Source organism: Diprion similis, chromosome 8 (genome assembly GCF_021155765.1).
Source record: "Diprion similis isolate iyDipSimi1 chromosome 8, iyDipSimi1.1, whole genome shotgun sequence".
Lineage (NCBI taxonomy): Eukaryota > Metazoa > Arthropoda > Insecta > Hymenoptera > Diprionidae > Diprion > Diprion similis.
This window is the reverse complement of record NC_060112.1, coordinates 18,351,341-18,377,261: the sequence shown is the minus strand read 5'-3', so window position 1 is coordinate 18,377,261 and position 25,921 is coordinate 18,351,341. Positions and strand designations below refer to the sequence as shown.

Below are 25,921 nucleotides of genomic sequence, written 5' to 3'. Positions count from 1 at the left end.
TTTTTAAAACACATATAGTATATACAGAAAAATGTCTGGTCGGTTGTACACGCGTTGTTTTTTTCTTGTTCTTTGTTTCTCTTTAGCTCGGAATTAGAATCTTATAGCGCAGTGTGTACAGACTGTATATATATATATATAAAGATGAGTCTAAGGAAGAAGAAGAAGAAGACAGCGACGACGCACTTTTGCCGATTCGTCGTTGTGTATAATATTATACTATGTGTATATAACTTTGTTTCCAATTTTCATTATAACGACATATCGAGGAATACGTTCCTCGTGTAATTTGTTAGCTAGGACTTCCAAACGCGAAACTTCCTCAGCGAAACCTTCTTCAGATGCAACGCGGCATTCAGTATGTCGGATTCGCGTGATTCCTCGCCGTCGGAATGAACCTCTCTTCTGCGGCCCGATAGCAGAAGCCGGTGCCGAAGACCCCTCGAGGTCGGGTCGGACAGGGCCTCTGCTACTGGTACCTTCTCCTTTCCGGATCCCGGAAGCGATACCGATCTACCGACCGAAAAACCCTTGCTCAGCCGGTCGAGGGTCGCCGGAAGCAGGTGCCGTCTCGGCAGGACCTGTTCTCGTTCCCGAAGAATGAACCTCCCCAGGGTCTTCCAAAGAGCCTGGGTACTGTAGACGTTCTCGTCGTCGCGGAGGACCCGCTGCTGCCGATTTCCGCTTCCTACCGCGCCAACCCCGCCCCACTCTAGCTCCTCGACGAGGGCGAACTTGATCGGGTCCTCCATCCGCCTCGCCTTCACCAAGGCCTGGGCCAGAACGTCCTGAGCCGAACTGCTCACCGGGACTCGAAGTATAGCGTAGGGGATCTCCGGCGAGACGTTGTAGATGCAGACGAGGAAGGTGTCCGCCTCGTCCCAGATGTGGGTGCTCTTCTCCCTCGGCGAAGTGTCGTTCAGTCTCGAGTGGGCCGCCGTGCTTCTTATCGAGGCCAGCCACGCCCGGCTGCTCGGATCGTCGCCGACGCGTTTCAGGAGGAACCTTCCCTGGCCCTTCCAGAGGCCCTGTGCCTGCAGCGGGTGCTCCGAGGGGTCGAGGACCCTCTGCGTCGGCAGCTCCTCTCTCTCCCGCTTTTCCCAACCCCTGGAGACCTCCTCGACCAGGATGTACTCGTCCACGTGCTCGGCCGATATCCCGGCCTTCTGCAGCGCTTGTAGCATCACTTCCTGGGTCGTGCTCTCCTGCGTTACCTTGAGAATGGTGTACGGCTCTTCCGGTATCACGTGGTACACCATGAGGAAGAACATCCGTCGCTTCAGCGTCACCCCGCCCAGTACCGGGTCCACGCTGACCAGCTTCTCCGTCTCCTTGCCAGACGTCGACGGGCCCCTCTTCGGCTCCTTGTGCTCACGGCAGCAGGTGTCGTCGTAGTCCAGGCTCTCCTCCTCCAGCCGGGAGTATATGAAGAGGGTCGAGAGGGCGAGGGGCTTGTTCTTGCACGATCGGAGTCTGACGTGCCTGTAGCCTGGCCTCAGGCACTTCAAAGGCAGGACACGTTGAGCTATGAGATGGTGCGAGCTTGCGTCGACGATGCTGAACCTGAGGAAGGCGAGGTCCTTGAACATTACTTGGTAGCAGAACTTCTCGTTCCAAATCGGGTTCAAGGCGTTGTTCTGTATCGCCTTTGTCTTGTGCTTGGCGCAGTCTATCGGTATACCGACGAGCTCGATCTCCACGTAGGTGCTGGAGAGGAGATTAGTCGGCGAGACGTACTGCCCGGACACTATCGACAGGGTCAAGTGCGCCGAGTGAAGACCGTCGAACTCCTTGTCCCAGGGGTTGAACCGCCTGTACATCATGTGCCCCTTGTCCCACATGACCGACGGCTTCCTGACGTATCCGCACTGACCGTTCTGCTCGAACATCGTGGCGTTGAGGTGAAGCGCCGCGTCGTCCGTCTGGTAGTTCAAGGCCACCATCTGGATACCGAACGCCCAAAATATCACCGGATTGAAGTTCGACGAGTCGATCCTCATGCCCGCCGGGTAAGTTCGAATCAGCTGGGTCTCGGCGTGCGCCACAACGCCCAGAGGCTGCTTCCGGCATATCTTCTTCGCCGCGCTCTCGTTGAGAGACGAACACTGAAAGCAGGCCGGAACACTGCGGGTCGATCGGAACAAGGTTTCGATGTTGTTCCCACCGCTGGCGAGCGAAGCCGAGGTCGACAGGGACTGCGGGGATCCGGAAGAAGCCGGCGTCCCGCTGGTCCCAATTCCTGCTATGCTGTGCCGTTGGATCGGGCCCGTTTGACCTGGGTGACGTATCCGCACCGGCACTCCTGGGCCCGGGGTCGTGTTCAAGCCCCGGAATTTTATCGCCTGAAGGTACACTACCAGGTCCGAGAGTTCTTTTGCTATCTGACTACTCTGCTTCTGCGACTTGTCATCCACCGCCGTGTCCGACTTCAGACGACCGTGATCTGACCTCTGACTGCCTCCCAGGTACTTCTCGTAGCTCGAGATCGAGTTGTCTGAAACACGCGTATACGGGCGTTCAGCCTTGCGGAAGACCATAATTCTATCTTGGCAAAGAAAAGCAGAAGGAGAATGAAACTAGAGGAGATTTTTTTATACCGATTACGAGTATAGCATGGAACTTGTAAGCTCGCATGATGAGATTCGGATTCCTTACCGTCCACGTTGTCGTCGTCGTCCTCGTCGTCCTCGTCGTCTTCGTCCTCGCTGAAGTAATCGACCACGGAATTAGTGACGTTGATGTCGGTGCGCATCTGCTTCATGGACGAGGCTCTGTCGGTCATGAGCATTTTACCGCGATGACCGAGAGGCACGTGAGGCAGAGGCCCGCCAGGATCGACCACAAGTTTTTTGTTCTTTATTAGAATCCTGTAGCGAAGCTGAGAAGGCGATGGCAGCTGAGGATCCTCGCCGAAATCCGAATCGTAGAGGAATTTCGTGACGAGTTTGTCCCCGAATACCGACTGTACGTGTGGGAATAAATTAGGAGGAGTTATTATACATCCATTGCAGGACACGTGGGGTGTGTGGGTGTAAGAATTCTGAAGGAAATCGGATTCACTTCCCGCAACCGGAAGATCGTCCTCGGAAGAAAAAACAAAGAAGGGGAAAGAGTTGATTTTCATTTTAGATTCAGCGTGCAAGTACAATAACGTACCTGAACGCAAGATCGCTAAACGGGGTAAAAATGTCGCGTCAAGACTGTCTGCTAATAAATTACAGTATATACCTTTTTAGATGAAAAGTTCTTGCAAATATTAAGGCCAGCCGCGTGGGTGGTCGGTGACGCAGAAATTCGGATTGTTGGAAAACTTTTGAAGGAAGACTTTTGTGCGCGGAGGTATAACGTGTTTTATATTATATACTTTTATACAAATATGTACAGGAAAAAGTTATAAGGGTTGATGAATCGGGAAAGTTAAGCTTTCGGAATGAAGAAACTGGCAAAAAGCTGAAGGGAGGGGATGACGGACTTATGGGAAAGTCTACGAAATCCCACCTGGAAGATTTGAGCCATTCGAGCCTGTTGACTCTGGGAACAATGATTCTCCAAGGAGAGAATGACCGGGTAAGGAGAGCTGACGAAGGCACTTCTGTCGATCGCTTCAACGACCAGCCGAAAAGGGATTTTCGTGGTGAATGTGTGCCCGTGGTAAATTAACGGGGAACCATCGTCTCCGTCCCAGCAGTCCAGCTCGACGCAACGGCATCCGGTCAGCAGGACCTGAACGTCGGTAAGTAATGTTAGTGCCCTGTTAAGTAGCCCGAGATATTGCTCTGCACTCGTAAAGATTCCCACGGTCCTTGTCTTAGGGATGACTGGGGTAACGTGCCACCGCTCAACGATATCACCAACGAAATTAGCTCCACTCGCAGAATTTCTATTACCTACTTGCGAATAACCGTCACGTCAGCAGTAGTTCAAGTTTTAATCCGACCCGTGCTAAATTATAATACTTTTCATATTATGACGAAGGTGAAATTCTATGTCTTTGCGTTCCAGGTGCGTCTCTTTTTTTTTTTTTCTTATTGTTTTTTTTTTTTGCAGAAATGCAGTTCCTGTATTTCGCTTTGGCCCCCGATAATTTGAGATTACTTATTTAAGATAGTTTCGTTTCTTTATCACAATTGCTGATGGCTTGGAAAATTTGAAAGAGATACAGAATTGCTCGATCCTACCGTTCCCGTACGCTCATTGTCAGACAGCAGAACGCACTGTTTCATTGCTTGAAAATTTATCACCGCGGTACGCTCTAAAAAATTAATGATAAGTATATTCTATGGAGGCGTCGTAATTCCGCCAGAAATAAAATGTGCCATTCTCGTTTTATGCGTACACATATATTCAAATTACGATACGTAAATTTTGGTACCAGAGACTGGGATTAATGGTGCTTGTTATGCATACCTCGTACGAATAATGCTCGAAAAATATTTTCTTTACAGCAAATAAACAAGAATTTCGCGGAGTCTTTTTTCATTTGATTTTTAAAAGCTTTTGCGGAGGAAGAAAAGAGAATGCTTAATCGGTTTTGCGATCATAGAATTATAATCGCGAAACGTTGTGCTCAAGCAGCATGTATACAAGCTCTGTACTTGTACAAATATTTTCTCAAATGAATGATTCCAGTAAGTTTTAAAAACTTGAAAAATAAAATATCCAAACATGTGGCAGCGTGGCTCATTTGATTGACGGAATGAGGTCGTCGAATAGCGAAAGTCGAGGTCGAAGTATCCCGCGTGTCGGATCGTAAGATCAGAATTCTGGTCTTCGAATGCTTGTGCACTAGGATGGTCGTTAAATGGAAGATCACGTTGGACGGTCATAAATCGGCTCTAAATGTAGAAAAAATTGGTCTCTAATTTTTTCGGATTTTTATTCTTAGCCCTTGGTCTCCCCGTAGATCGTATATTCCACACGAGTCGGTGGTGTTTTAATTTAGTACATTATTTTTCAATCATTTTTCAAGATACACAACGTCGCATTTTATGCTTTTTTAAATCTTCTTTGATTTTTGAATCGTCGTTATTTGCGATTGTATAGAAAGAAGGTGTGCGGAAAATTCCATTCTAGTGCTCAAGAATTAAGTACAACACAAGAAGGCCAGCAAAGAGTCTTAGGGTTCGAAATAAAAATGTGAAAAAATTAAATATTCATTTTTTTTTTTTGAGATTCCAAAAAAAAAAAAACCATTGAAAATAAATTTCATCAAATTCTTCTCACCTGTGAATAAAGCTGCACGGAGGACTCGCCTTTGAGTTGGTGACCCGTTAGGTAGGTGTTGTGCGAACTTGCTATGTAGTACTGAGACAAGGGCTGCTGCATGTCAGTTTCAACGGGAGCCGCGTACTCGTTTGCGAAGGCGTAGTTGTCCTTGTCCATCATGTACCGTGCAAATCCCTCAAAGGATAAACACATTTGGGTCCGTAGCGCAGGGTCTGGTTCGTGTCTCTGATTTACAAAGAGCAGACCGACGAGAGCGACAATTAGAATTATTTTGCATAACAGTTTCGCGCCGCGTAAACCGCTGGGAAAATTACTTCGCAATTAACCAAACGGTGGACGGAGAAATGAAAACCTGGCTAATTGTCTCTGACCGTTGTTTAAAACCGCGGGTCTACCATTGTGTCTATGAGCATTGTTGGAAAACTCGATTTCGTTTTCAAATAAAAAACTGAGATACGTTTATTTTTTATTTATTTTTTTATTCTCACCTAATATCGGGTAGAATTTTTAGGAAAAAAGGACTGGGAAGTCTGACGGTAAAAAGGAAGGGGAATCGACAGGAGCCAAGACTGGGAATTCCTCGTACATATTTTCATGGGATTTCGATATATTTGAGAACGGAATAGCGCGAACGCCTCTATTCTTACCTTGACAAGCGCTTTGATTTCGTCGTCGGTGAGCTTCTCCTGTTGGCGCGATTCGAGAAACTTTGTAAAGGTGGTGAGTGTGATGACTTGCGACTTTGACGTATCAACCCCGGAACAATTGTTCACGATACTGGTAGCCGCGATTGCGTCGAATATTTGCTTGTTTTGTAAATTACTGCTGGTCTTGTATTCGTGGCAATCGATTGAGTTATTTCGGGTAAGCAGACCTGAGGAACGATAAGTAAAATTACACAAGGCTAAGGAGCTGATCCAACGATACGATACATAATATATTAGAGAATTCCGCTTGTACGCAGAGCTCGGCCTGTGCAACGCGCCATGTGGCACAGATGTAAACTTGTTATCTCTCTATATAATTAATCACATCTCTCCCGTTGTACCCCAAAGTACCTCGGACATTTCTTGTAATTCCAAGTGTTACACCCGCGTGTTTGTTATATATGTAGGTATAACAGACGTCCGAGTTACATAGAGCCGTCGAGTTCGTAGCCCAGTTCCTCTGGGATCGCGATCCTTTCTAGTAATTGGAAGTAATCGAATAACATCGTATACGGGTCCGTATGGCGTGCACCGTGATGAAGTTACACCATGTGTGTTATTAGCGTGAAGAAATTTTGCGCCGAATTAGTTGCGTGAGTATTAATTCATTTTTTTTCTCTTTTTCTCTTCATTCCGTTCCCGGTGGTGGTGGTGGTCGTGGTTTTTTTTTTTTCATTTTCTTTGTTTTGTTTTGTTGTTCTCATTCTTTCTTTTATTAATTTTTTTCTTTTCTTTTTTCATCCTGTATCGCAACCGAACAGGGAAAATTGTGGGAGAAAAAATTACCTACGTTTCATTTTCTGTTATTATTCTTCTTTGATGAGCCTATATTCATTTCTCGCATGTCAGCTGACGTGAATCGAATTTCTAGTTGTTGTTGTTGTTGTTGTTGTTGTTGTTGTTGTTGTTGTTGTTTTACCCCGTTCGTGACATTGCGGTTGGTTACGTTTATAATGCTGTGGGAGGGAGACGAGGAACTCGGCCTACTGTACAGAAATAATTCACTGTTGTTTCAAGTATTTTTTTTTTTTTCCTTTCTTTCTTCATACGCATACATTTTTTTGCTGTTTCTTCTTATACCCCGCGTTCCCGTTATTTACGACCGAGGTTATTAATAATTCGAGAAAATGTTATGACGTTCAACTCGCGTATACTCCCCCGTTTCTCTTTTCGCCGCCGTATCGCGGTCGTATTTTTTTATTCGTCTTATTTTCTTCGTCGGTTTGTTTATTTTCTTTGTATCATCTTATACCTACTCTGTGAAAAAAAGTGATCTGCACCACCCGAATAGGGTCGATATGAATAAGAGAGGGAGAAGCTGGGAATGATAAAAAAAATAATAATAAAGAAACAAGCGAGCACCGAGAGGAGATGAAAGAAATTCTCATTCATCCGTTTAGCGTGTTTAAAAAGCGAATGAAATTTTCAACCTCATTTACACATCTCCTACATCGTTTCATCGTCCGTTTAAATAAATAATCAGAAGCATAGTTAGCACCTTCGTCTTTAAACTTACCGATACGCTGTGGGGTCGAATCACTTGCTTGCCTCAAAACCGACGGACGAGCGTTAAAGTCACGAAGAGATCCGTCGCTCTGGCTTCGACGAGTGATGGCCAGCTGTCCAAAAAGATCCCGGAGGTCCTTTCGGGCCCGAAGACTGAACGATCGAAACAACGCCACGAATTCAACGAAGTTTAGCTGCGTTTCGTACATTATCGCATTCGCCCTCGCTTTCACGTGGCACGGCGCCTGGGAAGCTCCGCTCAGTCCGCTCGATCCGTTCCTGTCTTTGTCTCTGGCAACACACAAAAGACTGCCTCCGCGTTATTCACTGGGACCCTTTATTAAGCGCAGGTTTCCTGGCTTTTTCCCTTTTTCCTTCTCCACAAAAAAAAAAAGGAGAAAGAATATTTTTTACCATCAAACGGCTGCACAGCTCGGTAGCATTTCTGAACTACCAAAGATCAGCTGAGTTAAGTGGCTCGAGAGTCTGATCAGAAATACTGGGAGATTCACCCGGGGTTCTTTCTTTCTTTCTTTTTTTTTCTCTCTCTCTCTTTCTTTCTTTTTTCCTACCCCATGTATTGCCGCAATTAAATCGCGAGCGTGAAGAAGCAGGCTTTTAAATCTCGTCGAGTTGAGGGGTGTCGGAGCTTATTCAGGGCGGTTGACGAGAGCGAGGGTTCGTTAATCTGGTGATTATGAAATCGCGCGTTAGATTCTAATCAATTGCCTTCGCATTCGTCAATGCGATTGGAAATTTGGAAGAAAATCAGTTGGGTATTACGTGCACGTTATCGATTACATCCGTAGAACTCGTTTCTAAAGCTTTGCTTGTTACGCGACAGGTTTAGCTCGGAATCATGAGCGGAATCGAGGGGAGGAAAAAATCTCAACCGGAAATTATTGGTTCGATTAAAATACCGCGAGTATATTTGTTCGAGGCACTTCCGAAGTCCGTGCCTTCTCAACCAACCCTTACCTGCTGGGCGTGTCTAACTCTTTTCTTATACACCAGCCTGTGGGATGTTCATTTAATGGTCGTTTACATACTTGAAGGAAAAAACATCGTTCGTATGCGTAAAAATTTTACACGCTGTAAAAAGAAATAACGATTCGATATCCTGCGAACACTGTTTGAATTTTTTCAGTATTAACAATCGCTTGTCTCGTAGAGTTGAGAAGAGAACTAATAGTATTGGTTGAGCAAAAAAATTTCTGTTGCGCAGTGCGATCGTATCGTCACAGCAGTAAAAAGTTTGCCAATTAAAAATTTTCACGGTCGGTTCGTTGTCAAAAAAAAGGACAATTAAAGAACGGCAGCTAATACTTGAATGAAAGATTTTATTCGATTGGAACAGAGTTTTGTATTATCAAAGTTTACCGTTCCATAAAATTGATTTAGACAAAGAACGAATCTTTGTTTACTCAGTTTCGAACGTGGGCTTTAATCTAGCCGAATCAAAATACGTTTCGGAGTTTATCTTTCAGGATAAATCTATAAAAGCTTATAAGAGGCGAGCTATCCACTGTGTCATTGATCACCCCGGGATTGAGTGCAGAGGACGACGATCTCGGAATACAGATCAGTATATATACTTGCAAAACAGATTATAGGAATGGCGAGAAGGGTAGTAGGAATTGAATTTCGCAGAGAGAAAAAAATCCTCTTTCCAAATATCGGGATAATTCTAGGACAAGGCTCGTGCTTGCGACGGCGTGTCGTCAATTATCCTTCCACTGACTTAGGGCGTTCACGAATGGCGCCAGCATCTCGAAACCTGGACCAAAAATGGCAGCAGGTCGAGTTAGGGAAGTGCAGGGAGAGACGCAGGAAGGAGAATAAAGGGTCGGAGGTTAATGAAATTAAGGCAGCGGTGGCAGTTCCCCACAGATATAGGGGAAATAAATTTAATTTGGAGTAGCTGTTGCGTTATGCGCTTGGCGTGGCGTGGCGTGGCGCGAAACGGCCGACGAAACGTACCTTTGCAGGCTGGAATACGGCAGGTTGGAGGTGACGATCCTCTCTGCGGATCCCGGGGGACTACGCGGCGGCATTCTCTCCCTGCTTGACCGTGGGGATGCCGGGATTATCCTTGTCAAGGATTCCCTGCTGCCAGCGACGTGTCGCAACGGCGCGGTGGTCAAACCTCCGTCCGACGACGAAGAATCGTACTGCTTGAAGCTCAGCTCCTGCATTTCAAGACCAAATTCAACGTAATTCATAAACCAGATTTAAGTATACCAACGGAAAAAATCTCCGTCTATTTACACCAGAAATTTGAAATTTGAAATTAAAAAGATAGTGAATCGTCGGTGTATGTCTACTGGTTTTTTCCACTGGGAATTTGTGAATGAAATACTCATTCAAATTTTGAGTTCCATCAGAGTATTTCAAATTTTTTAAGCAAAACGTCGCAACGGTTTGAATATTGTTCGAATTATGATAACACGAGAGACAAATTACTATTCGAATTGCGATTACCACTACCACATTTTTTGGTGATTGCAACGTTAAATCTGCAGTTGTTTTGACACGTAATTACATTCTGTCAATGTTTGATAAGGTCTTAAGTTCAGTTTTTTGTTGCAACAATATTAAATTATGGCAATAGATACGGTAAGGGTGACCATAATCAAACCTAATAGTCCAACGTGCCATATTTTCGAGTGACAGTTCGAACAATACTCATTATTATTTTGTGCCTAGAGCTATATTAATGAATTCTTCCAGTAAAAAATAATAACAGTTGCGAAGGAAAAACAGTTAGAAATTTTTCTCATTATAGAAATTTTGAAATTAGGTAAATAATGTTTTGAACTTTCGTTCAACATAAATTTACACACGCTGTGTGAGGTATAAAATCTGAAATTTTCGAAACGGATAATCTAGCGACTGAAAGAACGAATTAATTTCGTAGAATAATGTATTTTTTTCTACGTCATCTCAGCTAAACTTTCACGCAGACGCAATTAATTTCAATGACACGACTCCAGGGTGTGCTGCAAAAGCTTCTACACTCCAAACAGCACACTTCTTGCTTCGAATGCGAAACGACGAACACGCGAGATAAGAAGAAAACCTGCTGATAGGTCGACTCTAACATTCTCGTCTAAATAATTTGGCCAATACAACCGAAGTTCTTCGACCCGTATAACAACTAACGTATGAACCGGACGATATGCGATAAGTAAACCGCACACTTTGGTGCTTAAAACATGAATGATGAATTTGGCAGGGGAATAGCGTGTCCGTAACGAATTTTTAATGCTTATTCCTGATGAAGCAGCTAGTGGGTGGGTACTTTTTAATTAATTTAGGTACTTGGAACGGAAATTTGAAACTCGTTGGTCTGTAGAGGTATGAACGTCCTAGGTAGTTGAATAAATGATAAATCTGCGAGTGAAGTGGCAGAGAGAATGGCCGACTTGTATAACTGCAGGTAATGAAACAAATCGTGTGTATGGTATATGTTCTACATCTATTCTACACACTCATTATATATATATACATATACAGTATACACGTACGCAGGTAAATAAGATGTAGCAAGGTAATCGGGTGAAGTGAAAAATAATGTCGAACGAAGGAAAGGAAAATAGAGAGACGGGGAAAGGAGTGAAAAAAAAGAAAATTGATAAAAAAAACAAGAAGCACGAACAACCATTGGGAGTCTGCCGTGGGCTTCTATCGCTCGAAGGTGGATAGAAAAAACAATCGTGCAAAACAGTGGAAAGGCGTAGACGGAAGCCCGAGTATCGTATCGAGTATCCTCTTCAAGTTTTATCGGACCGCCTCGGGGAAACTGCGAGATAGCAATAATCCGGAGCGAATGCAGCATCCGAGGCAATCGCGAAAACTCACGCAATAGAGGAAAAAGTAGTATATCGATATACACACACAAACAAATACACGTTATGCGATCGCATAGTACAAAGCTATTTTTACGTTCTACGGTCATCGATCGATGGGAGTAGATCCGAGGCCCGAAATTCAATTACCGATACGTGTACGTGCTAAGACGAAATCGAAGAAATTCTATCAGTCGTGTATATCTAATTCTATCAGCAGTAAAAGACGTGCCTCGCTGGATCCATTAGGATTTTTCGATTCTCTGCTATCCTAATTTTTTCCATCCTGTCGACGTTCACAAATTATTTTCAAGGATGAAAAATCTTAAACGCATTTTATGCCGGTCGTAATTATTGATTGTGATCATTAGAAATTTACCATTCGTCGATGACTACTGTTCAAATGCCCCTACAGCTCGTGTCTTTTGTTACAATCCTATGACCCAACCTGCCAATATTAATTTTCTCGTTTAATTAATCAACGCTCGATTCCCGGCTTCGCCGTGGCCGAAAACTATCCTTTTATATTGACTGGACTATAAATTACAGACTTTCTTACTGACTTAGCTTACGAAAGTATACAAGATGCCCCAACTTCATTTTAAATTCAAATCCAGAGAGGTTATTCATCGTGAAGAGCTTCAGGCGATTCTCCTATATTTTAATGTTTACTTTTCAATTTTCCATGCGTTAATTCATTTTATCTTCCAATTTATCAGTCAATATGTACTTCATTGGATCTGATTGGTACACTGGTTCAGTGATTCAAGTGGGTGCTTCGAATTTTCGGTACTTCGGTATTATTTTGTAATATTCAATCAAGATCGATGCGTCATTACCCGTCGTGTTATTGACTCACGGACAATTATTCTTGTCCCAAAGACTAAATTTATCCTCGTTATAAAATTTTCAAACTCTTATTACTGAGCAACGCTTATATAACAGATTTCAACACATAACGAAGACTAACACGGGAAACCCGGTGAAAATGTACATAATATTGATAAAATTGCTTCACGGTTACGTATTGGCGGTATTCCTAATAAAACAGTCTTCAGGCAATTGGTGAAAATTAAAACGTGTAGGTACGAAACACATCGCAGTGGCCTCGATGAAAATTTAATCGACCAACCTGCAGCCGCGTTATTATTCACCAGGTACTTGTACGGCTCGTTATATATGTATACCATATAACTGTGCCCAAAGTACATACGTAGGTGACTAGCGACGTTATAATTTATCAGGAGAATCGCGTATAGTTGTTTTTATAACGGATCCAAAACGGTCAGGAACACGGTGAATAATTTTCGAATGAAAATTGGAAAATAGAAAAATCAGAGGAATTTTCTCCGTTGCGAATGTGAAAAGCTGAATTTCTACCTTTGTCAGCGCGTGGATGTTTCCGATGGACTTCGTCTTCTTTCCCTTCACGTTCCTGCGGCGCATCGTGGCACTTCCGGTCGGTGAGAGCGTGCCGATGCTGTCCGTCATAGCCCAATCACGTCCGCCGAAAACGCGAATCGCGTCGGCAGTGACAGGCATTATTCCCGGCTCCTCGAAATACAGCTGAAGGAACTTTTCCTTCAGCCATCGTGATCTGCGATCGGTGAGTTGCTGCTGACGTTTCAAGCCTCTAAGTATCCAGCACAATCCCATGTACCAAATTCTATTCGGCAAATGGAGGAACACAAGTGAATGAAATGATTATAATCCACGATCCAGTTGCACATCGTGCCCGGAGGAATGGGGGCTGCAGAATTTAGGACTAGCGACTTTGTCTTCTTTTTCCATTCTCTTCTTCTTTTTATTTACAAGATCCCTAAAGTTGCGGGTCTCAGTTCGTTGCGCCCTTATATTTTCCCCACACGCGAATAAAGGCCGATAATAAATGGATAATAAATTGAGGTCAAACTTGAAACCTCCCTTTTAGTATCAATTTGTGAATAAATTTTCTGGAAAGCTTCGGAGATCTGGTGAAAGCGTAAATTGATACCCAATTATTACTGTCCGTGGAAAAGTAGGACCAAGATGACGAAGAAGATTAAAGAGGCTTGTAAAAACAAAGGTACAACTTCTTACAAGGCGAGCTTGTCAACCAACGTTAGAAAAATAGCTGCGACGATCAATATGCGGGGTTGATTATTCGCGGGGTTGAATGACTCATCATTTAGCCATCTGTGCGGCCATTAGAATAATCAGTTACTCAACTCCCCGCTTTAGCGTATAATAGCTATCGAAAGTTTGTATAGTCGACTTGAAGTTCGACGCTGCGCCAGCTCTCGACAGGAAGAAGCCTGGAGTGAATTTCAAACAGTGGGAAATATATAAGCTTCGCCCTATACACGACTCAACTCGTCTTCTAACTTACATAAAGGAGTCAGACTGTCTATTTGAACCGTTTCTCTACTAAAATACACCGTATCTCAGGCAACCTATACTCGCATTCAGTCCCCTCGGTAGCACATAAATTATGTACCTACACGCACGTAGAGTTAGTTGCCTGGAAAATGTTATTTCCACTATTTAGCGAAACACTGTAAGTAGGAAAATATTATTTCTGGTATAATCGATTGCACGATGAGTTCGAACAGCGATTAAGAAGAAAAAAACTTAGCGTCGTATAATCCAATCCGTCTACATAACGCTATACTTTATACAACGAAATTTCAATTCCTCTCGAAAAAGAAACTTCCGCACACGCGTAATCTCCTTCAATTTATCTCGATTTTTCATTTTCGGATAAAACTGTAATACATAATGCACCGAGCGAAGCGAGAAGTGAAACACCGAGTATGCTGATTTCGCATATAAGAAAGAGAGTCACCCTCGTTCCGACCAGCCTCTGAATTATAAGAAGCCCTTGGGTGTCGGTAAATTCGCATACGAAATTCTCCCTCTCTTCGCTCGGGATTCGGGATAATAATGGAGCCCCCCCCCCCCCCCCCCTTTCTCCCGTCCCAGCAACTATTATATTCCCGTTTAAGGGAGCGCGATAAAAAGCGATAAAAAGAACTTCGAAGAACTCACTTGTTCAGGGCGGGCGGACAGAGCAGAAAGATGAGTCGATTGTCGGAGAGGCTGGTTCCGTACATCAGGCCTATGCAGGAATCGGAACCCGGGAGTCCGTACCTCTTGCAGATGGCTCTGAGGTCGGCGTCGCGGTCTCGGTCGCAGCATCCGATCATGATCTCCTTGACGGAGCTCAGGTCCAGGTACCCGTCCTCGAGGGTGACCGCGGCGCAGTCCGGAAGTCGAGCCGCGTACTTGGTCGTCAGTCCTGCCGGAAGCGACTCCTCGGGGTTGACGAAGAGCGAGAACTCGGTGACCGTCGTCCCGAGGGAGGCGGTCTTCAGGGGACTCCAGACCGGTTTCTCCCAGGTGAAGGTACCGCACGCACGGTCGACGCGAGCGTAAACCAACGCCGTCCTTGACGTTCCTCCGTCGCAGTCCCAGTGGACCAACGTTGTCCCGTGGTGCAGGATCTGCCGATCGAATATCCATACTCTGCTCACTTCTCTCAAGGAAGTATTCGGCTGGGTATTATTTAACGGGGATTCGAGGAGGAGGCGGAAATTCCAGCGAAACTTGCTCGCCGGAAACCCAAGAAGTTACCTATTACCGAGCCGTAGACGCTAACGAGAACCGAACATAATCCCGCGGCATTTTCTACCCTGGACGAAGTAGGTTGATCCTTCGTCCAGCCTTGGTGTTTACTATATTTTTTCTGTGCGGTACGAGGGTGGTCTTTGATTGACCTAAATACTAATTTTCTAACAGCAAAGTATGTTAATTAACAAAATTTCAGTCGTCAACATTCAACGATCGAACTTGCTTGAACTCGTACTTTTCTAATCAATTAAACGGGATGTATCGATAAAGTTACGCGTCAATAACATAGATAGGTACAAAATTTTGTAAAAAAGACCACAAGTGGTGCATCTAACCCGACTGTAAGTAACTTTAACCCAATGTTTACTTCGGAGAGGTTGAAAACATACTGCAGCTGGCAACGAAATCCGATTCCGGCAAGTGTAGAGTTTCGGTCATAATTTGACCTGAACTACACGTCGACGTGAATCGGGTGTCCAGAACGACATGTACTCGTATTGGCGGTAGTAAACGTGATGACATATACATATAACCCGAAAAGGGAACCTCGAATTTATATTGAATATAGACTGATGTTCGGATCATTCAATCACAGTACGTCTCAGTATAAGCACAGCTTTGACGACGACATTGCGTGTATGAGTGTGAGACCAGCTCGGCATGAAGAGAAGGAAAATTTGCTTCCGGGCATGGACTACGTGTACACGGGTTGGTTTCGTTTTGAGAAAGGGTGTCGAGGTGGGCGTAAGTAAAGGAGGGTAATTCCGTTAGGTTCTGGTAAACTCTTACAGAGTCCTCGAACAAGATCCTGATCCTTGGTAAGCTTGTGCATCTCACTATCTATATTGTCGCACTACTCAAATAGGGAGACGAATAGGAGGAAGAGAAAGAGGAAGAGGAAGAGGAAGCCTCCTCCTCGCACCCCAGCGTCGTACCTGCAGGACGTGGTGGTTCATTCCGGCGTGGGGAGCTCCGACGGGGAAAAGAGCCACCCCGTGATCGTTCGCCAGCGGTTGGACCGGCTGATAGGTGTCCAGGTCCAGGTGGTAGTCGTTCTCGTCGCACTCTTCCGTCATGTAGGCCTGCTCCAGGGCCGTCGTGTGAATGCTCAGGGTCCGGTGGAGCGAGCTCGTCGCCGCATCCTTTCCCCGGGCGTGGTGGTGCTGGTGGAAGAGCCCCACCTTGTCCAGCACTGCTTGGGTGTCGTCGACCACTTCAAGGCGGAACTTTGGCGAACTACTTGCCGAACTCCACCCCGAGGGTGCCTCCGCATTACTCTCCACACTGATCCTCGCGCCAGGCGAGGATGAAGGCACATGTTCAAGGGGCTCACCCTTGTTACTGCTAGCATGCAAACTCTTCTCTTTCGGCTCCGACCCAGCGTTGTACTGAAAACAAAGTCGGGCGGTGACCTTTCGGCACGCTAAGCACATACTCACTATCTTTCTCTCTCTCTCTCTCTCTCTCTCTCTCACTCGAGGAAAGTTACACGATGGAAGGATAGGGGTAATACGCAGATCTGGTGATTCTGGTGCTTGTTTTGTTTAAACCTTCCAAGGTTGTTCCAGTTTGGATTGGGTTTGATAATTGTTAGACGTAATTTTGTCATTGAAAGAAAAAAAGACGCAGCAAAAGGTGAGGATCGATACTCAGGCAATTTTAAACTTAGATTGTTGGGGTCTCGTTGAAGCGACTGGGAATTTTTGATGGATCGAGATCCAGAAATTAATCATGCTGGTCCGGGGTGGGGAAAGATAAAGAAACGTGACCGTGAAACGAAAGATTTTCACCCTCTTTCAGAAAATACAGTGCTATCCTGAGGTCGAAAATAAAGGTGGTAGACGTGACAGCAGGGGACCATGAAGACGCTGGTATTGTTCTTATTTCACGAGGTAAATACGCTGTCGTGTGATTCTCGCCTCTACGTTATTCCCACCTTATGGTATTCTACGCTGGAATCTCAACAAGACGCCTCGTCAGAATCAGATATCAAGTAAAGTATGAGTTGTGTCGAAGTATCGAAATCACGAATGAAGCCATTTAAACTGGGATCGAAAAGGTAGAAGAAGTCAAAGATTTACGAATAAAAAATGATTACGTAAGTTTGGAACAAATCCGAGTTAGAAAAACGCCATTCAAGGTCTGAAGCTGCGACGTGTGAATCGAAGGAACGGATTCTGTGGAAAATTTGTTTCAGAGGTACCGTGTACCGCGAAACGAGATTTTCCTCGCTACCTAATATAAATCAAGCGTAGGTATATATAAGAGGCTTTTCACGATTTACCGCGTAGATACTGCGCGAAGCTTGCAGAGTGCGTATAGGAGATTGCGGGTGAAAAAACATACAAAAATAACAAAATGAAGAGTATGGAAAAGGAAGAAAAGTTACCCCAAGTTAAGCCAACCATCGATCCGCCAATTACGCTTCTAATTCTGGAAGAAAGAAATCGTTAGCATCAAGTTACTTGACAGTTTCATCTGTATAATACAGAAGCTGACGGAGGCTGCGCAGCGAGAAAATAGGTCAACGTAGGAAACACCTCGAAAATATCTATGGGTTTAATACATAGGTATGTACGTATGTAGGTATAACGCGTGTAGAATATGTAAGAGCTGTGTTGAAAAATAATATTACGTGCAGTGACCTGAATGTTGTATAGCCGCGTGATAATTACACGTTAAACGGAGGTTCGAAGAGGAAACGAAAAGAGAAAAAAGGAGAAAAACGTGCGAAGGTTGAAAACTGTTCGAGGTAGGTGTAACGTAAATTCGGCGGTGCAGCAGCGAACGTGTCTGTTGAAAGGTTGAAAATCGATATTTCCCGCAGTACGGAGGATCGTCGTCGGGGCGACGAGACGACTCCGTCACGACGAGTTACAGAATCGTTTTCACATTTTAATAATTCCCAATGAATTCAGGACTCGCGACAGGCACTCGCTCGGAGAACAAAGCCTCGGATTAACTCGTCGACTCTGTGTATTGTTTTAGCCAATTTCCTCCCCTCTTCCGGCCGCGTCAGCCAGAATTTCCACCACAACGAGACAGAAAGAGAGAGAGAGAGAGAGAGAAACGATTGCGAACCGCGTATCCCTGTCTTCTGAGAACAAATTCGATTAATCTCGGATTATACCTATACAAGCATCGCGACACCCTCGGGACAGCCGAAAAAGGGGGAGCAAACGTTCGTTCAGACGTCTGTTAACCAGCTACGCAGATCGAGGCGAACCGGCTCGTCTAGAAACGGGGGTGTAACTCGGCAATTCCCTCGTGACAAAGCTGATACCTGTACTCGGAACGCAACTGTGGACATACAGTGGATATGCTGACTGCGGGGAGACTCTCTTGCATTTCTCCACGTCCCGCAGAGCGCCAGCTTTCCTTTGACGGTTCCTTTCCTCCAGAGATGCTGCACAACGGTAGGATAGATTTTCGGGATAAAATGCTCACCGAGGATCGTGCGGAAAGTGCACAAAACCGCACTGCAACGTCTCGGTCTTATATTCGCGGCGATTCAACGCCGACAAAGGTGCACCCAGGTGCCACTTGAAACGCGATCTTCTTCCAAGCTTATAGGTATGTACTCGCGTGTATGCATGTACACGTATGGTATGTATAGATACCAGCCCCGTTCACCCCTGTGAAATCCCTCCCGAGTCACCGTCGCAGAAAATTCACAATGAGGCGGGGGTCGTGCACCTCTTGCGTGCATTTTAACCCTCGGACTCACCGACACGGATCATGAAACTATTTTAACGATGAGGAGTCGGGACGGAGGCAAGTAGTTTCCGCCGGCCTACAACCATCGTAGCTGCTGGAGGCCGATAGAAACCCCTGCCCCGCACCCCGGTGGATGGTGCTATGCTTCGACTTGCGGAAGAGCCCTGTTTCCGGGGGCGGGTGGCTCGTTGTGAGTGCCTGAAAACGTCTGACGAAACTGTTTCACCCTACCACCACCCCGTGGATGAAATCGAGGGTGCCGATATTGCGGTATAACCGTAGCGGTTTTCATATCTTTTATTATACCTTCGTCTCGGCGGCCAGAGCTTCTCGCAGCTCCCTGAGGAACGCTCCGAAAAATGGCACCACCGGACACTCTGGCATCGCCAGGGCTCGGGCCAGAGCTTCTTCATACTTGGAAGAGAGGAGAGCGGTGGAGAGATCTTCCAAGATTGGCAACGGCTCGTTCACGCTCTGCCAGAACGGTTTTAACTTGTTCGATCTGCAACGGAAGTTTATTCAAAAAATTAAAACGTTAAAGAAAATCCATGTCAGTCTTATCGCAAGTTTCATGAGATAAAAATTCTCATCGATAAATTAAACTGTTTTGTTATTAATAATGATAAAATTTCAAATTATAACTTTCGGTCAAGTTGTTTGCACGATTAACTAACTTACTACTCTGATACAACTTGACTGAAGTTTTTCTTCTAGATCAAATCCTAATCATCTAGATCTTCGTCTAGATTCGCTGTGAGAGTTTTAACCATCACAATTTTTAGGATAAATTATTAGGTCTTTTTCAACAAATTTCATGGCTTAAAATAATATGATTACTTGGCAGCCAAAGGTTTTCAATATCATTTTTCTCGTAAGACTGCGTACTGAAAATTTTCTCTCTCTCTCTGATTAGGTTGATTAATCCGGTCTAAAATTTTGCGCACGTGATGACAAACCGACTAACTTCGATACACTGAAACGTGCATTTTTGCTGCCACGATTGATTTTGTGACTGGCATGATGAGCTACGCTAGGCATGACGAAATGCATACGATGAACATCTGTGCAATTATTTTCAAGAATAGATGGTGGATTGAGTCGTTGTAGCATCCCGTCCAATCTCCGGGACCCTCTACGGGGATCGTGTATCGCGAAATGTGAGCCGAAGTATCGCGTAAAATTCTGATTCTGTATTGTGAGGTTGGTTTCGCCGGGTTACTAGGTCGCGTCGCCACGTCAAAAGGGGCAAGCGATGATTTACGAGAAACGCGAGACTCGCGTCCCGAGGGTTCGAGAAGCACTGCAGCCCCGATACGATTGTGTATTTATCACAGTAATTTTATCCCGGCGTTTATAGTTACCCCAAAAATCATTTCGTCGCCGCGGAAGCATCTCTGGCTATTCCCCAGAGTGGTTTTGTTGTACGCTCGCGAAGAAGCATACAGACGAGTTTTTATTTACCCTTTCAACGTCGTCATCCCGCCGAAAACAAGGGCGAAATTTCGAAGATGGCAATAGGCCAATAGCGTTCAATAAGCCGAGCGATTCGTGCGCTGGCTGAAAGACGCAGCCTAGAAGGGTGCGCGAACGTCAGGGTGAATTCGGACCCTCTCCAGGAACCATTTTTCACCAAAGAGCTTCTCCTTGTGGTTGTTAGTTGATTCCGAGATGGGAATGCAAAGATATGGAAGGCGATTCTTCGGCGTGGACCGAAACCCCGGCGACACCGCGCGCCACCGGAAATTGAGTTGGCTCGTAAAAGTTTACGGATGCAGGCCGACCTTAGAATCGGCTAATGGAAGAGCACCGGAAACTGTTCCGACCTCCGGGATGCAGCATGTGCATCGAGAGTCTTGCGAGCCTCGCCGTATTCAGACGAATGTCGTTTTATTACCGACATTTGGACAGTCGGAAGCTTCGTAACTTTCGCACAGAAACGCCACAGAGAATCGTTTCACAAAAAGCGCATAAAATATTAAGAGCTTACCGTCCCCGCGTGCTTGCGAGAAACTCGATTCTGTATCCGCGCCAAGCGATCGTGATTAAACTTGAAGAACTATTTTTTCCCTTCAACGGTTGAAGTAAATATTTGACCCGTATCATTATCACGATCTCTTTCCAACTTCGGTCCTTCTCTTACTTCTTTTCTTCTTTTTTCGCCCTTTTACATATAATTTAACAAAGCTTTTCATCCCGCGGAATGTTGCTGTGCAAGTGGCAGCGCCATTCGGTTACTTCATTTGCCATAATTCTATCGTCTCTCGTTCTCGTCAACGTTCAAACACAAACGGATGAAAAGCAGCGCATTCTAGTTGACAGAGAAAAAAAATTGAATGCAGTTTATGTTTTATTTATTTATTTATTTATTTTATTTTATTTTTCTGTGCAAGCTGCAGCTGTCGGCTTCAGATAAGAAATGCGAGCCGTTATTGTACCGAATAAAATCCTCGTTGGACGTTCTGTAGAAAAGAAAAATGTAGGGATTACTTGTCCGTGATTGTCGCCTAGTGAAATTCACTTTTGTAGATGTAATGCGTTTAAAATATAACTTGACGTGCTGTTAAATTTTTTTCTACAATTAATTGCAAGAATTTGAATTTTTAGAAATAGATGAATTGAACAAATTGTTTCTAACAGTCATAATATACCCTCGATGACACGGATTAACAGGTTTATAGATAATAACGGTTATACAAATTACTTTATTTTCGCTCCCACGCTCGATCCTTTCAAGCCTGAGTATTTTATCAAGTCGAAATGCGTTCAGCGAAGCATACGACCCTCGGATAAAAAAATCATACATGAGGAAACTCGAACGTAAGAGGCATTATGCAAATGCGAGGAAAACGCGTGTTCCTGAAAACTTTAGCGAGCAGTAAAACAAACAGAAAGAAGAAAAAGAAGTGTACAGACAACGCGTGAGCTCAGAATTTCTCCTTCTAATATCTTCCCTGCAATATTCCAGAAACATGACAGGCATCATTCACCGCCCGATAATCCGAGGCTTCGAATTTGTTCCACCCTTCGAGCCTTGCCGAAGACAGGTTCTATCGGGGTGGTCGTCAAACGCTCAGCTTGCTTGTAACGGATGTTGAAGGCCACTTTATTTTCGTCCAGTTAACTGACGCCAAAAAATCTGAGTGACACGTGAAAACAATACCCAACAAGCCTCGACCCAGTCAGTTACCATTGTAATTATGAAACTAAAAACGAGGCGTAACAACGAATTATTATCAATTTTTCGATGAAAAATCTGTGCCGCAGAAAGCACCGCGTGCTAATTATTATCCGTTTAAGTAAGAATGAACTATACGCAGTACGAATCATTTAACGGCCTTATCGTACACATATAACGCGGGCCGATGAGCGTGGTATAACAACAAGTGGAAATTGCACCGCGATCCAATAACCGCGCAAAACTAATTGCAGAATAATTATACCAGTTTTCACGCGGGATGCGGTAATTATGAGTGTACAGAGTGCATATTCCGAGGTCCGATCTTCCCTGGGAAATCCGTGCCAGCTAATAAACCCCAGGATAAGGGAGAGACATCCTACCGCTGAATGTAAAATCTCTTATCGACTGCACCCGGGGATTTTAAACTTTACAATTGCAAACTGTTTCGCGCTCGTGTTTCCCGAGTACTTCTTCCGCAGGTTATCCGCACGAAAGGCACGTGACGAGGGATGTGTATTCCGGATGTCTGTGGATGTATATACATATACCTACGTGTATGCGGTATATTAACACCGCGGTACATTGCTCGTTGGATTCGATGGGTGGTGCTACGGTGCAAAACTTTCCGAGGTAGACGTACACCGGGGTCTCTTTGTCCGACAGATAAACCGAACACAATTTTCGCCGGATAGCCGCATGTGGCTGCGAAACACATGCGGCACGTACGTAAGTGTAGTACACCTTGAGGAAAACTTTTGTCGTTTAAATCCTGTATCGTTTTATTGGAAAAAAGTATATATCTACGGGGTTAATCTTTGCGCATTACTGTCGTTCTGGTATTCGATCCTCGAGAAGAGGTTTAGCCGAGTTTCCTGACGTGCATCGTCGAGTAGCGCCGTTTCCCATGGAAGAAGTTCCTTCGCCCGACCACCTTATCACTGCGGTGACGTTATAAAAGAAGTTTCCGGCACACGTTTCGACAATCTATCCAACCGTAGATGGATACGTTAACGCTTTATCTTATATCTAGTAGGTATATACCCAGTGCAGCGAATACTGTGAAATACATTTTAGAATGGAGGAATACGATGGGTTTCTCGGGTAACGACCGCAATTGTCGTCTCACGTTTCCGCGCTACTTTTACAAGGTGCAATGCTCCGATTATACCTACAAGGAAAATACCGGCGCTCGTTTTGACCTTTTACATCGGCAATACTGCGGCACGGAAATGGAGTGTAAGATTTTTCTAAGAATCGAGTTTGCACGACTGGCATGGACTGATATTCGAAAAATCCATTTCGTTTTCTCAAGCCACCAGTCTAAGTCGATAAAGAGGAAAACTGCGGGATTCTTATTGGGGCAAATAAAAATTTTCACATGAAAAAGATGATAACAGATAAATGTTTGTCGACTGAAAACATTAGCCTATAGCATGCGAAGAGACGTTGGTGTCGTTCTTACTTGAGGCCAGCTATGATTTCCATCGCCGAGTTAAAGTTTCCCGTATTCCAGCATGTCTGAGCGACCCGTAGAAGGCAGGACAGTACCGCCTGTCTTTCTTCGACGGTGACGCCATTCGTTACAGCGTTGGTTACCCATGAGCTCACCTGAAGCGTGGAAAGAAATGCGACATGTTTATCGTTCCTAGTCACCATCCGCGAGTCTCTGCGACGGGGAATGAGGGAAAAATGGCGAGATAACAGGCTCGTGTCGAGGCGAGGCGATAAAGACGAACGACCATCAGCCGCGAGACGGTCGCATTTCACGAATTGCCTGTTGCTTCCCGAGGCCGAATTTCGAGGGCCACACTTGTCCCAACTGGGCTGATTACACCTCGTGATTAAGACTCACAGTCGAATTTTATCGCCGTGGTGTTATTTTCCCCTTTTACCACGGCGAACTCTATTATACCTATCGATCCGAACTACGTGACCGAGATGTTATCTCACCTGGTGCAGAGTTCGAGCCCGACGGGGGTCACTCCGTCAGTTTGAATAGAATTGGTCAACTGGGTACAAGGCAACCAAACGTCGAAAATTACCGAATGGTCGAGTTTCACGCAGCCGTCAATACGACACGCGAAATTCGAAAAGTCGGTCACCGCAGGCAGCGGGTATTTCGAATTACGTCCACTATTATACGCGGGATTCAAAACAATTCAACGGTAATAAATGTTTCCGTGTTTTCATCAATTAACCGCGGTTCAAATGCCGTTCAAAAATATAATTCTATGCTTAAAATGCACGCGTTTCATCAGGCATCGTCGATGCAATACTTTACATACATACGGGGTATATGATAGAGTAAAACCACGACGCGCAGAAAACGATTGATTTTGCAAATTGCAATCACGATTGCATTCCCGTGTTTGCAGGGCGAGGCATTGTAGCGAAATTCATTAATCTCCGTCGTTCGGGTAACGAATTACACACAAATAGAACCCGGTTTTACCGTTTCTAAACCCACCGTCGAAACGGGGCGCGAGAAACCGAGTCAATCATCGAATTTTGCAGGCACGACACTGGATCACCGGTTTCCCCAACGAAATCCACCCTACACATCAAGGGCTGCGGATAAAAAAGTGAGAATGTTTCAGGAGAAACTGAAAGGTGACGGGGAGGATCGAGGCGCGGCTTCTTCCTCGAGAAGCCGAGAGTCGAGGTGCTCGAAGAACCTTGTTAGGGTCGGGCAAGGGCGGCGGCGTACTCGCCGAGTGGCTACCTCATTAAAGCGGTTGATGAGGGTCTGCACAGACAAGAAGACGGGTGCCAGTCCCCCCCACTCCCCCCCCTCGGTTTGCGTCGCAGTGTTGGCGGTGCTCGGGGTGCAGCCAGGCGACGCAGGGGGTCGCGGGCTTTTGCGAGGTGTGCTCACGTCCTGGGCTACGTGGCGGAGGTACTCGCTCGGCGGGACCTGGTAGAACAACTGGTACTCGGACTCGGACAACCTGATCGCCACCTCCTCGGGGAAGTGTAGCAGCTTGTGCAAATCCTCCAGCTCCTCGGAGCTCTGAGGCGGCTGCGGCTGCGGCCGCTTCTCCAGTTCTGCAACGATATATGTATAAATAAAAATATGCGTGCCTGCGCCTGTCCTTGCCTAACTTTAAATTACTGCATATTTCAACATATTATGCAAACGTGTATTATACTTAGGTTGGTTGTCTTTACTACTCGCTCGCTTTTCAAATATCCTTAAACTCGAGTCAGGGATAAGTGGGAGGGTTGGATTTTACATTCTGGGTTATAGAGGGTTGGGAACACGGCATATTATGCACGGATCATTTTTCAAATTAGGGGAGGGTGGGCGAAGTAAGCACCTTAAAATTTTTAATATCTCAAAAAATTTCGGGGCAAAGTGGGCCCTTTGAAATTTTTCAAATAACAAGGGATGAAATTAACCACCTCAACTTTTTATTAAATATGAATTGTTCGGAGATGATTTATTCGAGTAATTACAGACCTCGTAACGCGAAACGTTTGATGTTGTGCTTTGATCTCAAATCGTCAAAGTGAAATAATTTTCTGAAATTGAATATATGATTAATTTCTCTCGATAAAGCTAGATAATAATTTAATATAATTGTTCATATGAAAACTAAACATTTTATCCTGATTTTAGGTATTATTTTCTCAAGAGGCCCACATTGCCCCACCCTCCCCTACCTACTGTGATTTCGTATAGGTTTCCTTTCAAGGACCACGATGTCGAACATCGAGATAATATTTATTATAAAAGTATCAGTAAGTCTTCAAGAACTTCGAACCTTTTACCGATTAATCGACGTTTAGAAGCAGCTTATACATAAGTCTAAGGGTAAGTCGTCCCGCCCGCAGGCTAAACTTGCGTGAAAACGGATTACGAGCTAGCATGAAACGGTGGAAAATGAAAGAATAAAAACGGGATCTCTCGAGGTGAGAATAATACAGCTCAAGTTGTAGCGCAGTTTTTATTCCTTTTGCGCATAATGTGGGATGAAAAGTTTTCGCAGAATCGTGTAAAGTATCGTCAGGTGATATCGAAGCGATTCGTTCTTCTCTCCGTCTGCGCATTGTATTCGAATTGTAGAGATTCCGGTGTCGGTATACGGAAACTCGAGAAACTCGGTCGCCGAGAGAACTCTGTGCTGTGA

General features: G+C 45.0%; 1 protein-coding gene across 1 annotated transcript; it reads right to left on the bottom strand.

Annotated features, from left to right (window-relative positions):
- Positions 1–238: 238 nt before the first annotated feature.
- Positions 239–24,832, bottom strand: LOC124409163 (1-phosphatidylinositol 4,5-bisphosphate phosphodiesterase epsilon-1-like). The gene is made up of 13 exons (XM_046886582.1): positions 24,514–24,832; positions 23,254–23,399; positions 18,920–19,115; positions 15,832–16,284; positions 14,315–14,769; positions 12,668–12,953; positions 9,420–9,628; positions 7,450–7,748; positions 5,874–6,100; positions 5,224–5,451; positions 3,499–3,723; positions 2,656–2,962; positions 239–2,494 (listed from the first exon to the last, which is right to left on the bottom strand). Exons 2-13 carry the CDS (start codon positions 23,274–23,276, stop codon positions 297–299), a joined length of 5,106 nt encoding a protein of 1,701 aa, XP_046742538.1. The 5' UTR covers positions 23,277–23,399; positions 24,514–24,832; the 3' UTR covers positions 239–296.
- Positions 24,833–25,921: the final 1,089 nt, after the last annotated feature.

Excerpts from the sequence above, each read along its gene's own strand:
- LOC124409163 (XM_046886582.1), bottom strand. The coding sequence starts at position 23,276 with ATGGAAATCATAGCTGGCCTCAA. Across the intron at positions 19,116-23,253 it reads GAAATCATAGCTGGCCTCAA|ATCGAACAAGTTAAAACCGT; the intron begins GTAAGAACGACA and ends CTTCCGTTGCAG. Across the intron at positions 14,770-15,831 it reads TGAACCACCACGTCCTGCAG|ATCCTGCACCACGGGACAAC; the intron begins GTACGACGCTGG and ends TTCGATCGGCAG.